At 43.7% G+C, this 13074-nt stretch overlaps 1 protein-coding gene across 1 annotated transcript in view; it reads right to left on the bottom strand.

Moving 5' to 3' along the window:
• PSMC1 (proteasome 26S subunit, ATPase 1) overlaps positions 1–13074 on the bottom strand; it is a 561132-nt gene that overhangs the window by 475112 nt on the left and 72946 nt on the right. Inside the window, exon 3 of the mRNA XM_044074701.1 lies at positions 5468–5564. Within this exon, the coding sequence (XP_043930636.1) occupies positions 5468–5564 (97 nt within the window). The remainder of the gene's footprint in view (positions 1–5467; positions 5565–13074) is intronic.

Genomic DNA, 13074 nt, shown 5'->3' with positions numbered 1-13074 from the left:
GGGAATCACTTTGTGCATCTTGAAAAACCCTCTGCGGCTTTCTGAACCACATTTTCCCACCCTTCTGACCCTTGGGATAAGGTCTAGAAAGCATGGGAAAACGGACTCCCACGGCAGACAGGGTTTTTCCTTCCTGCTCGCACCTAGTGAGAGTATCCTTCACCTTGGTTCCGAACAACGATGAACTGTCAAATGGGGCATTAATGAATGTAGACTTGAAGGTCTCGGCGAAATTGCACAGGCGCATCCAGGAGTGCCTCCTAAGAGAGACTCCGGAACTCGCTGCCCTACTCGCTCCATCGGCTGCACGCGAGATCAGCCTCATGGAGGAGTTAGTAATGGAATTTAGGGTAGACATCTAGGCATTGACCTTCTGAGCCACTGCGTCAGAAACGTTACCCTGCAGAGACTCTCCAAGCTCTTTTAGGAGATCTCTTTGGAGCCGTGTAAAATGTGACAAATAGTTCAGTGACCGCAGCGTAAAGGCGGCTGAAAACATACGCTTCCCATACCGGTCCATGGTCCTAGACTCCTTCTTAGGGGGATGGATGGTAGATGAAGTCTCAGCCAGTTCCTTCTTGGTGGCCACTGCCACCACCATGGCATCTACTGGAATGCCCTTTGTGAGAAATTCCTCGTCAGCGGGGGCGGACAGAAACTTGTTGGGTCTCCTGGGGACTTGATTCCACAGTGTCAGGGGTTTCCCACACCCTTCGACAAACAAGATCCAGGGGTTCATCGAACGGGAAAGAAACCCAAGAGGCGGAGGGTTGAGACCCAAAGGCCTTCAGGAACACAGACTCCTCCTCAGAGGGAGATTTGGTGGGCAAGTCGCTTCTCTGCTTCAAGATCTCCAGGATATCTGAGAAAGAGATATCTTCAGAGGACAACTTGGGGGACCCCTCTGACTCATCGAGGTCAGTAAGTGATAGACTCATCCTGGGAGTCTATGTGCTTCCTCTTGCACACTTTTTCTGGGGGGCTCCTCAGGAAAACACTCTGGGGAGACCTCAGAAAGTTGGGGACCACTCATGGAAGTATCCTGAGGCCTTGGGTCTCCTCTGTCCAAGGACAGAGGGTGATAAGAAACGGATGGAGGGGGTAGAGTGTCGGTGCCATCAGATGAAGCTGAGGACCTGGCCAGTACCTAGCATGACCTTGAAAGCTGATCCCCCGGCTTCAAACGACCAACTGTGGAAGCCCTTGGGGCCGAAGGGATAAGGTCCGAAGCTGAGGCAGGGCCCAAGCTCACCCATGCTGAAGCACCGAGCAGGAGGCTAGGAGCCGAAGATAGACCTGAGACCTCTCCCTCAGGTCCGACCAAGGAACTATGAGCCTTGGACCCCGTGGACTGAGCAGACGGGGTCGGAGCGGAGATCGGAACAGAGATGCCAGGATGGGCTACTGGAGCCGACCTAAAGGCATCAGATGGAACAGACAACTCTGGCTCCGAAGGCCGAGAAAGGCTCGGAGGAGGAACCTACGAGAATGGATGAGCGACTGTTTCTGGGGCAGATGGTTTGGAGCCGAAAACAATTTGGCCAACACCGGTGATTGGAGCAGTCTCTGTACCACTCTATCCACATAATTGTCTGAGAGAGTCCTGGAGGACCTAGAGGATAAGGTCGGAGATCTAGACCCCCCTACAGAAGGAGACCTATGAGAAGGAGAAACCGGCCTAGTAACTGGAGACTGACTCCGAACAAGTATCTCCGCCACCGGCTCTGAGAGACTGGGAGCTTATGTTGACTTGGTCAATTCACCCACTTCCTTTGACCCCGAAGCCAATGGAGCCGAGGAAGCTAAAGTAGACTTGGCAACTTTCTCTGGCAGCTCCGATAAAACTGACGGAGCCGGACAGCGTTTTGATTTAGAGGTCTTGCCTGTTTTAGAGGGAGAGGACTTAGAACTGGAAGCCCTCTCAGAGTCTTCTTCGAAGGAGGGTTTCAGTAATCCCTTCAGAATCAGTTTGTTCTTCCTCTCTTGAAGAACGCGTGGGCTAAAGACGTGACAGAACACACAGGATTCTTGGAGGTGGATAGCCCCCAACCAATACATGCACACAGTGTGCCCATCAGTAATAGACATTTTATATCCACAATTATCACATTTTTTGAAGCCCAAAGGCTTGTGTTCTTCTGTAACCTTAGACATATTGGTATGACACTGCACACAATATCAGATGACAAACCAGACACCAACAACAGAAAAACGTGGGAACTATGCCTCTAAATTAAACGGTCGTTAGAACAACAAACATACAGGGAAGAAAGGACCACTAACTTAAACGGCCCTAACAAACAAAACAAGGGAGGACTAGGTCCTCTAAGTTAAACGGCCCTAGCCTAAAGGGATGGGGCAACCACCAGAACAAGCACACACAGGGAAACTGGGACACACACAACTAGAGGACTAGGTCCTCTAACTGAAACGGGCCTAGCCCACAAGAAGGAAAGGAACGCAAAAGGGATACCAAGACAAAAAGCCATGAACAGGCTACAGACACAGTTTTATCAAAAAAAAGAGACCAGCTATGAAAACAGCTTTTGAAGCAACATACTACTAAAAAGTAGAAGAAAAGTTATACTTAGCCACGGCCAAGAGCAAGACCACGTCTGAGCGTAACGAGCAGCAAACGAGATCTGGGGAAAGGGAGCAGTGCAGCATGGGATACCTCTTAGCCACGAGCCAATTGAAGACTTTGAGCTACAATATGGCCGAGTCGGAGCCGAGGCTCAGCTCCGAACCCACGGGTAAGAATGTAGGCGAGATTGGACTACATAACATCACAAGTTATAACCAGACTGTCAGGCAAGAAGAATAACACATTGCTTGTGTTACATTTGGAGCTTTGTATGAATTTATTAATTTATTTTATGCATACGTATAACTGACACAAGTGGTTTGTACTGTGTAGTGAAATTATTGTGCTTGTGTTACATTTGGTGCATAAGTGGTTTGTATTGCGGAGTTATTTGTGTTTCATAAAGTGCTTGTGTTTACTTGGACATTGCTGAATGGCATGTCAATCATGCCTCATTCATATGCAGGTTCCGCCATCAGACGCACCACGCCCACTCCTGCGTAAAACTCCGGGTGAGCCAGTCAAGTAAAATATCGCCGATGTGTACATATACAAAACACACACACACACACACACACTGCTGTGATGCAGAAAACGGTTACAACGATGCCTTGCTAATTTTAATTTTTTCACTCAGCTTCAGTGTACTGCATGATTTAGTTAAACATAAAAATCAAGATTAATGCTACAGTAATGCTGTGATATGCACTCTGAACCCAAGACAGGAAGATCTCTACTTTAGACGTTTTTTTTTTTTTTATTATAAACACTCAGTCATGGAGATGTAATTTAGTAAGACTTCATACACACCCATTTCTCCCACATATGCATCACTTAAAGCTTAGCTGACAAAAGAATTATGATGGGGCCAGATAACTAACAGATTAAGGTATCCATGAATTATACTCTGTTGGAAAATGGGACTTTACATATATTTGATAATAACCAACTAGCTAAGATCAGATGGTTGAAAATGACAAAAGAACTTCAGCTAAACTTCAAATGCACTCTTTTCATGGGGGTTGAGCCACAAGCAAGGGCTGCGTACCCTGCATTCCATACTTATTTCACCTAATACCAACGTTACCAAACCAATGGAAAAGACAGAAAACAAATAATAACAGTTACTAGTTTATCAGTTAGTCCTGGTCAAATAGGTTCATAGGTTCATAGGTTCATACTAGGCTATCTGCCCGAGGGCATTTACACTAGCCGCCCCCATGTTTTGTGGCCACACCACCCCTTAAGTATGGGGGGCTTGCATTATTTTGTTGTTGTTGTCGAAGGCAGAGGGGTGAGGTAGGGGTAATCCTATATTTCCGATCTCCCATCCATTGGTCAAGATTTTTCTCTTGAACAAGGCCAGCGAGCCCTCTGCCACCGATTTCATTCGGGATTTTGTCTCCCACAGTTTGGGAGTCTTTGGGTGATGAACTTGTGGCTCTGGTGGATCTAGATTTTTGAGGTGAAGAGCATATTCATCAAATCTGGGTATGGCCTTGTGTATGTTAGGCAAAGGTCACCTCTGAGTCTGGTAAGCCATCCGACTGAATGGGAGGAGTTCTTTCTTTAGCATAGGCAGCATTTTGAGACCCTTTATCCTTTTGGTGGAGGAACTTTGTCTCTCCAGCTGCTCTGCAAGGTCAAGGGTCATGACTGTGAGGTATTGAACACATTACATTGGCAGTGAGTGTGATGAGTGATGATAGATGAATGAGTGATGATCCTGATGACCTCTGATGATAAAGGTATAATGTGGAAGGTCTTCCTAATACTTTTTAGCTAGGTCTTCCTAACCACAGAATGGTCCCTAAGTCCCTGATGTCCTGATAACTTCTTCTGTGTGCTTTGGAGAGAGCAGTTTTAACTTGGGCGTTGGAAATGTTTGGGGGCTGCAATTTGGTATATAGATCTCTCTCCTCCTTTTGGAAGTTTGCACTGAACCTGTCAGCAAGTATGTTGTTGTTGGCAATGTCTGTAGGATCAGTAATACATCATTCATTTTTAGTTCTGAGCATATCTAGAGTTTTTAGGTTTCTGCAACATAGCTAAAATGAATGCCTTATGATTTTCTTTTGAGTCTTTAGCTATTTTTTCTTTCTCTCTTTTTTTGGATTTATGAATTTTTGAGAGCTTTTTCTATTTTAGTGAGGGTGCTAAGGGGTTTCTTACCTTTTTAAGGATTTCTTGTAGCTTTCTTCTTTGTTTGTTGTTTTGTTTAGTAGCTTTCCAAATTTGTTTAGACGCTTGTTTTTTGGTGGGAGAAGCCTTTTTGTTTGGGATTTTGTTTTGCGTACAGAGTGCCTTTCCTGCAGTGGTAGGCATTTGTGGTGAGCAGATTGCAGGTGCTGGGTACTGTGAAGGGTCTTGATTCAGCTAGGTTACACTGTAGTTAATTAGGTTAATATTAATTGAAGGCTTAAATGGTCTTCAACTAATCAAAAACCAATGGACTGTTTCCAAGATTACACTCCAACATCCCTAGTACAATAAATAAGGGTAGGATTGGAAAGATTACATCAAGGGGAGGGCAAGGGAAGAATTGGATGATGGTATGAAGCTGTGAAGTTGCAATACAGCTTAAAAGAAGAGCAGCTGCACATAAAGCAAACAACTATTAACTACCGAAAAAGACAACAGGGAGATCAGTGACAGAATGCAATTACAGCAGGAAGGTCAACTCTGATATGTGTAACGACTTCTCTGTTTGTTTCAACAAAGCTGGAAAAAAACAAAATATAAAAGAGTAAATGGAATCTATGGAAAAGAAACTGCAGTTGCATGCATGCTACACCTATTAAAAAAAAAAGACCACTGCTAGATGTGAATGGTGTTTCAAACATATCTTTCTGTAGTGCTAATGCACTGCTTTCTATACATTACCGAGGGGAAGCTTGCTAGCAGCATCTGGTCCCTTTGTCTTCTTTTTCTTCTTTCCAACCCTGGTGGGAACTGGAGGTTCATACTTTTTCTTCTTATCCTTAAAATGACAACAGTGTTTTGAGACAATGCAGTTCAATGTTTTTTTTTTCTGTAGTAACTCAATTACAGATTAGCTTAGATAAAAGTTTACAACCAGTTGCATTTCACAAGCCCCATTTAGCAAATGCCACCTAGAAAACAGATTATTCTGTAACACACTGTAACAGAACTGCCAAGTGGTTATCATTCAGAACTACTAAATCCCCGCTTAAAACCGGTTCCCTCTCATTTCTAATTAATTTGGTTGAAAACTCATTAGGATTTCAGTTGCTGCCTTTATTTTCCTCTCCAGTCCCCATGTTGCTGCAACAGTGGAGTTTGTTATATTAAATAAGGGAATGTAGGGGAAGTAATACCTACTCTGCTTTGGGCGGGTGGTGGTGGTGGGGTGCTTTCCACCACTTAAAAAAAATCTCTCCACAAAATTGACTTTTCAACCAAATTATAGGTGCCTTGTAAATTAAAGGAAACAAAATGTGAACTGTGAGGTAGAATTACTTAAGCCAACAGCTAAGTTAACCATAATAAAAAAAAGTTACACAAGGATCTCTAATCGAAATCTTTAATCTGCAGACATGTAAATAGTTTCATAATGTTCAAATATCACATCACAGCCCAGAAACCCAAAGTACAGAAAAAAATACAATAGCAGAACAATGTCTCTACTTTCGGTCAAGTTGAGGTGAGGTACCACTGACAGAGCATGCTGTACTGTGTCAACCATAATAATTATACAATGAAATGTGCTTTTAGTAAGTGGCTTTGAGAGGGGCAAGTTCCTGCATATCCCCACACCTCTCTTACGTTAATTCAGAGGCTGTACCACCTCAGAGACGGATATAAGAATGGCAGTGTGTGTAAAACCATGTTTCTTTTTATTTTTTTTACATCAGGAGTGTGACTGGAGTTGCTTATAAATAAGAGGGAGATGTGGCAGGGCAAACATGGGCCCGTCATGCTACAGAACCTTTGTTAAAAGTCATCCATCTTATCAGTGGATTTTTCTTACTTGTCAAGCACAAGTGAAGTAATATGGCAGAGCACTTGGATGGGCTTGCTACTGCATATCCAATCCTACATGAAATAGACTAAAGCCTCTAGTCAAATGAAGCAATGTTTTTCAAATGCTTGCACAGGAAGAGAGAGGTGTAGGGGACAAAGTACATATTAGTCTCAGTATTTTCTGGAAATGTTTATTTTTAAGATAAATATTTTCCTGTAGTGATGAATGCAATGAACAGTATTACTCAGTTTGTACCTACTGTCAACTCTTGACAACTATAGCTCTTACATGCATTTTTTGGGTGAAACAGTCATGACTCAACAATGTCTGTAACCCTAAACAACAGTCACCACTAAGACTACTTGACATGAAACTGAATTACTCAAATTGTTTTTTCAAAATATTCAGATATAAAAAAACTGTGATTCAAAGTGGTCAGTATATATATGGTCCTTGCAGGCTGCCATTAATAATCTAAATATTAACCTTTTCCATTTAGTATTGTAATTTAAAAAAAAAAAAAGGGGTTTCCACTTAAGGTGTTGTTGACAAATCTTTCTGCTCAGTCACTGCTAAATATTTCTGTTCTTTGGAAAGATGTACTTTGAACCAGTTAGACAGTCCACAGTACTACAATAAGTAGTAAGAGGACTTCTGACACTAACTTTTCTATGGTTAAAGGACCTGGAAAGTAGACAATGAATACAAAATGAAATAATCTACTAATCAGAGAAATTATCTGTGTTACTTGAAACTACCTTTTCATTTGTCTTTGTTTTAAATACTTATACAGCTAAAGCATCTCATATCTTTCCACTATCAAACCACTGCACATGCCAAGAAACTGTCTGGATTTCACTGCAGACCATACCCCTTATCATTCACTTATAAAGGGATACCCACAGTTAATGATCTCATTGGGTAATGTATGCTTTAAATGAAGGTTATGCATGATCCAGATACAGACAGGACCGTCTGGAAAAAAACATATCTCTATTCATTAAATTACGGTATACCCAATTCACAATTTTAACATCTAGACCATGGGAAATGAGTGATATTGGTGACACAAACCACAAGCACACTATATGGACTTGGAATGCTTTTGCTAGCAAAATTTTGCAATGTACTACTGCCTCTCACAACATGGAAAATACCCATATCCCCTCTGTTTTAAGTGTAACTAAACTGGTTTTACCCTAAAACCAGATTAAAATAGAAGTTATGTTCTTACCATAACGTTCCATGTTAGTTGTCTTCTTCTCGCCTTCTTTCTTGCTGGATGGGTTCGGAGCCGACCTCGGCTCCGCCACTCTAAAAGCTCGAGAGTTGGTTCTACCGGCTCGAGGCTCCCCTTATATCCCACAATGCTAGGCGTGAATTACCTCAGATCTCGTTTGTGAGCTAGGCCCAGCTAATAATAAAACCAGAATACTGGAAAAAAGAGTCCACCTCTATAAACAAAGAAGAAGAGGAAGGGTGACCTGAAGCCTGATCCAGGAAAATATGCACAGCAGAGCATATACCTATAGTAAAGAGGTGGTAGAAAGAGAGGTCACAATCAAACCTCTAGGTCTGTCCAGGCCAGGGGGAAGGAGGAAGAAGACAACTAACATGGAACGTTATGGTAAGAACATAACTTCTATATGTTAAGTTGTCTATCTCGCCTTCATTCTTGCTGGATGGGACCGCGTCCCTAGCACCTTGTCCCGCGTGGCCTAACGGAACAGACTCTTGAGAACAGTGGTACCAAAGTTAGCTCTATGCCTAGAAGCTAAATCCAACTTATAATGTGAAATGAAAGTGTGAGGAGTAGCCCAAGTAGCCGCTGCACAGATGGTGTCAATAGGCAGTCTGTCTTGGAAGGCTATAGAAGTAGCCAAAGCTCTGGTGGAGTGGGCCTTAGGTTTGTTAGGCAGCTTTTGGTGTCTAATTTCATAAACAACGGAAATCAGAGATGTTAGCCATCTAGATAGTGATACCTTGGAAACAGAAAGTCCCTTTCTGCCTTCTGCATAAGAGACAAACAGATGGTCAGTTTTTCTGAATTGTTTGGTCCTATCCAAATAGTACCTTAACTGACGATGAACATCTAGCCAATGCAATTTTTGTTCAGACCTATTAGAATATTCTGGAAAAACACAGGAGGTCAATGCTTTGATTTAGGTTAGACGCAGAGGCTACTTTAGGTAAAAAGGACGGGTTGGTTCGTAAGGATACCCTGTCTTTATGGAACAACAGATATGGTGGTCGACAGCTGAGTGCATGAAGTTCTGAAACTCTTCTAGCTGAAGTAATAGCTACCAGAAAAAGAGTCTTCCATGATAGCAATTTTAAAGAACAGGAAGCTGCAGGTTCGAAAGGGGGGAGAATCAAAGAACTGAGAATTAAATTAAGGTCCCAAGAAGGAGGAGGATTTCTTATAGGAGGTCCGAGTAGAAAAACTCCCTTCAAAAAGGCTTTGCAAAGCTTGTGGGACATGATGGCAGAGTCTGAAATGCCCACATGAAAGTTAGAAATAGCTGCCAATTGAACTTTGAGAGTAGAAGGAGAAGAACCTGCATTGAAAGAGTTCAGCTAGAAAATCAAGAACCATATGGATGGGAGCAGTGAAAGGATCTAAGTCCCTTCCTTGAGCCCAATAGGCAAAACGTTTCCACTTACTAAGATAAATTTTCCGAGTGGAAGATTTATGTGAAGCTATTAAAATATCTCGAACAGTGTGAGATATTTGAGGAAGCCTGGCTAAGGTAGGAACTGGAGGAACCAAGCAGTGAGGTTCAGAGATGTTAATGAAACTGACCCGACTGGTGGATCAAAAGATCTGGAACTAGGTCCAGATGCCAGGGTTGCTCCAACAGAAAATGGTGTAGAAAGGGGAACCAAACCTGTCGAGGCCAGTAAGGAGCAATGAGGATCAAAGAGGCCTTCTAAGCGATAGCTTTCTGTATCACTTGAGAGATTAGTGGGAAGGGAGGGAATGCATACAGAAGTCCCCGGGGCCAAACTTGGACTAGAGCGTCTCTGCTGGGCTGGCCTGGTAACGGGAATAGGGTGAAATAATCTCTGCACTTGCTGTTTTGGGGAGTAGCAAAAAGGTCGCAGCAAGGCTGACCCCACTTGAGAAAAATTTTTCTCACAATGGAATCCTTCAGAGACCACTCGTGAGGCATGAGGATAGCTCTGCTCAACTTGTCCGCTATCTGATTGGACTTCCCGGGGATGTGCGTTGCTATCAGAAACCGCTGAGAAGAAATCGCCCATTGCCACAGTCTGAGTGCTTCTCGACATAGGGGATAGGACCTGGTTCCGCCTTGTTTGTTGATATACCACACTACAGACATATTGTCCGTCTGGATTGCTATCGTTCCCAAGGGAAGAGAGTCATGAAGGGCTTGCAACGCTAAAAGCACTGCTCTCATCTCTAGAACATTTATATGCAAGTGGCATTCGTCTGGTTGCCATATGCCCTGGACAGTTCTGCCCTGATACTGCCCCCTACCCGATCAGGGAGGCGTCCGTTGTCAGAGTAGCAACCGGAGGAAGGAACAAAGGGTCTTCCCAAGAAGAGCTGAGGGGAAGACATCCACCACAGAAGATGATTCTTGCATGTTTGCGTAATCATAATGGTGTGGGACATCGGAAGTTGCTGGTATGACCATTGTGTGAAGAGCATCCATTGAAGGATTCTCATGTGGAATCTGGCTAATGGAAGTAGAGGGATAGCAGCCGCCATAATCCCCAATACTTTCAGAACTAACCTGGCTTTGACTCTGTTGCTGTTGAAGAGTAGAGAGACCAGTTTGCGTATGTCTGTTATTCTCTGATCTGTTAGTCTCGCAGACATGTTGACTGTGTCTAGATTTGTGCCTATGAAGGTAATAGCACGACAAGGCGACAAAACAGACTTTTCGCAATTTATTGAGATGCCTAGCTTTTGACAAATGCGAAAGGTGTAGTCTCTGGCCATTAGAAGAAGATGCTTGGTGGAAGCTGTGAGGAGCCAGTCGTCCAAATATGGAAACACCTGGAATCCTTGACGTCTCAGGTGAGAAGCTACCACTGCCATGCATTTGGTAAACACCGGGGCAGTGGTGAGTCCAAAGGGCAGGGCTCTGAATTGAAAATGACTGGTTCCCAGCCTGAAGCGGAGGAATCTTCTGGAGCGTCTGTTCATTTTTATGTGATAGTACGCATCCTGAAGGTCTACAGAGCACATCCAGTTTTTCTTTCCCAATAGGGGAAGGATGGACTGTAGCGTGACCATCCGAAATCTTGTTTTCTTGACAGACTTGTTCAAGATACTGAGATCCAAAATTGGCCTCCAGTCCACTGTTTTCTTTGGAACTAAAAAGAACCTGGAGTAGATTCCGGATCCTTGCTGGTCTGCTGGAACTGGCTGAATTGCTCTTTTTGCAAGCAGCTTTGAAATTTCCAAAGCAGCAAGATCCCTTTGAGCGGGTGGAACATCTGGAAGGGATTTTTTTGATTGGTTTGGAATGCGAACGAACGGAATGGAATAGCCTTCGGAAATGATGGACTGTACCCACTTGTCTTGAGTTAGGGATAGCCAGGCTTCTGGGTACAGCGACAATCTTCCCCCGACTGCCTCCGAAGGTGGACAGTCGGGCAACACCTCAGGGATGCTGGAAGGGCTTATCGGAAAAGCTTTCTCGACTGCCCTGGTTCTGCGGACCCCCTCTGCCACTGGGGCGACGTCTACCATTATTGTTCCCTCCTCTGCCTCTGGAGGGGAACCGACCCTGTGCGTCAGGCAAATTCCCTTGAGATTGTTTGCGGAAACACATTTTCCCACTTTTCTGGCCTTTGGGGTAAGGTCTAGAAGGAGTAGAAAAACGGACTCCGACGGCAGACAGAGTTTTGCCATCCGTCTCGCACCTAGTCAAGGTTTCTTTCACTTGAGGACCAAAGAGAGATGATCCATCAAACGGGGAATTAGTGAAAGACGTTTTAAAGGGGTCCGCAAAATTGCATAGTCGCATCCAGGCATGCCGGCGTAAGGCGACACCTGTCCCTGCGGCACTGCTCGCTCCATCAGCCGCATATGAAAGGAGGCGCATGGAGTTGTTAGCTATAGAATTCAGGGTAGTCAGCTGGGCGTTCATCTTGTCCTGAAAACCCGCAGCTGTAGGATCCTTCAACATCTCACTCGCTTCCTTGATCAAGTCTCTCTGGAGACGAGTGAAATGGCATAGGTAGTTCAGCGAACGCATAGCAAAGGTCGCTGATGAAAACATCCGCTTCCCGTACCTGTCCATAGACCTAGATTCCTTGTTAGGGGGATGGACAGGCACTGAAGGATCAGCTAGTTCCTTCTTGGTGGCAGCAGCTACCACCATAGCATCCACAGTAACTCCCTTGGTCAGAAATTGTTTATCAGTTGGTGCTGTTATAAACTTTGAGGGTCTCCTGGGGGTAGGGTCCACTGAGTCAGGAGCCGTCCAGGCCTTCTTTGCTACCACCTGCATTAGGGGGTCAAAGGGGGGGGACACCCAGGAGGTGGAAGGGCGAGAGCCAAACGCCTTGTTTCAGCATTATTCATAAAACACATATAAGCCACTCTTAAGGTGCCTGTGCCTAAGGAATTCAATGGTGCTTTAAATATGACTAGTTAACTGCTTGATATGTGATTATGTTATGCAAAGAAGCTGTATCTAAAGAGTGGCTTATATGTGTTTTATGAATAATGCTGAAACACTTTTATAAAGTTATTCCAACTGCACTTTGTTATGCACATAATGCTGGGTTAAGTGATCAACTTTTAAAGTACTACTGAATTCATTAGGCACAGGCACTTTAAACATGAATAGGTAATTGCTTGTTATGTGATTAAGCTGTGCAAAGAAGCTGTATTTAAAGAGTGGCTTTTCACTGAATGTTATTGAAGTCTGAAGAAGCATCATAGGATGTGAAAGCGCTTACTATTTTATTCTGTTCCTGTCAATAAAAAGTGGAATACATCGTTGGCTGTTGTCGTTTTGGATTTGTCTGCTGATAATTTTTGGATTTCTACATAGCTGTTGGTGCATCCTTGGTTTTTGTTCTCTTGTATACAGCTCTTTTTATCCAAGGTTGCTTCGCCCAGTGGTGAGTTTCTTTTACTGCTTATACTGTAGCTTGTCCAACGTTAACTGTAACAAAGGACTGCCTATAGAGCGCTCAACAAAAATAAATAAAGGCATGAGGTCAAGGTTAAATTATGAGGATGGAACCACGTCATGTCCCAAATGAGGTGCTTGTTGAAAGCCAACAGGACAGTAACTGTACATCCTTGGAACTGAGGAAAAAAAAATATGTCAAAATGGGAAAATATGTACCAAGTCTGAGACCATGGCATCTTGAATATTCCCCCTACTCCAAGGTACAGCAATCTCAACAGACAGTATACATAAAGCAGCAGAGATGTGGGATACACAGCCTGAAAACAAAAAGTAGTTGGCATTTCCCCCAACTACAGCCATGTGTTGCTGTAATGCACACTATA

Source organism: Protopterus annectens, chromosome 6.part0, assembly GCF_019279795.1.
Source record: "Protopterus annectens isolate FY-2018-M chromosome 6.part0, PAN1.0, whole genome shotgun sequence".
Taxonomy (NCBI): domain Eukaryota; kingdom Metazoa; phylum Chordata; order Ceratodontiformes; family Protopteridae; genus Protopterus; species Protopterus annectens.
The sequence above is the reverse complement of the archived record's forward strand: the minus strand, read 5'-3'. Positions and strand labels throughout refer to the sequence as shown.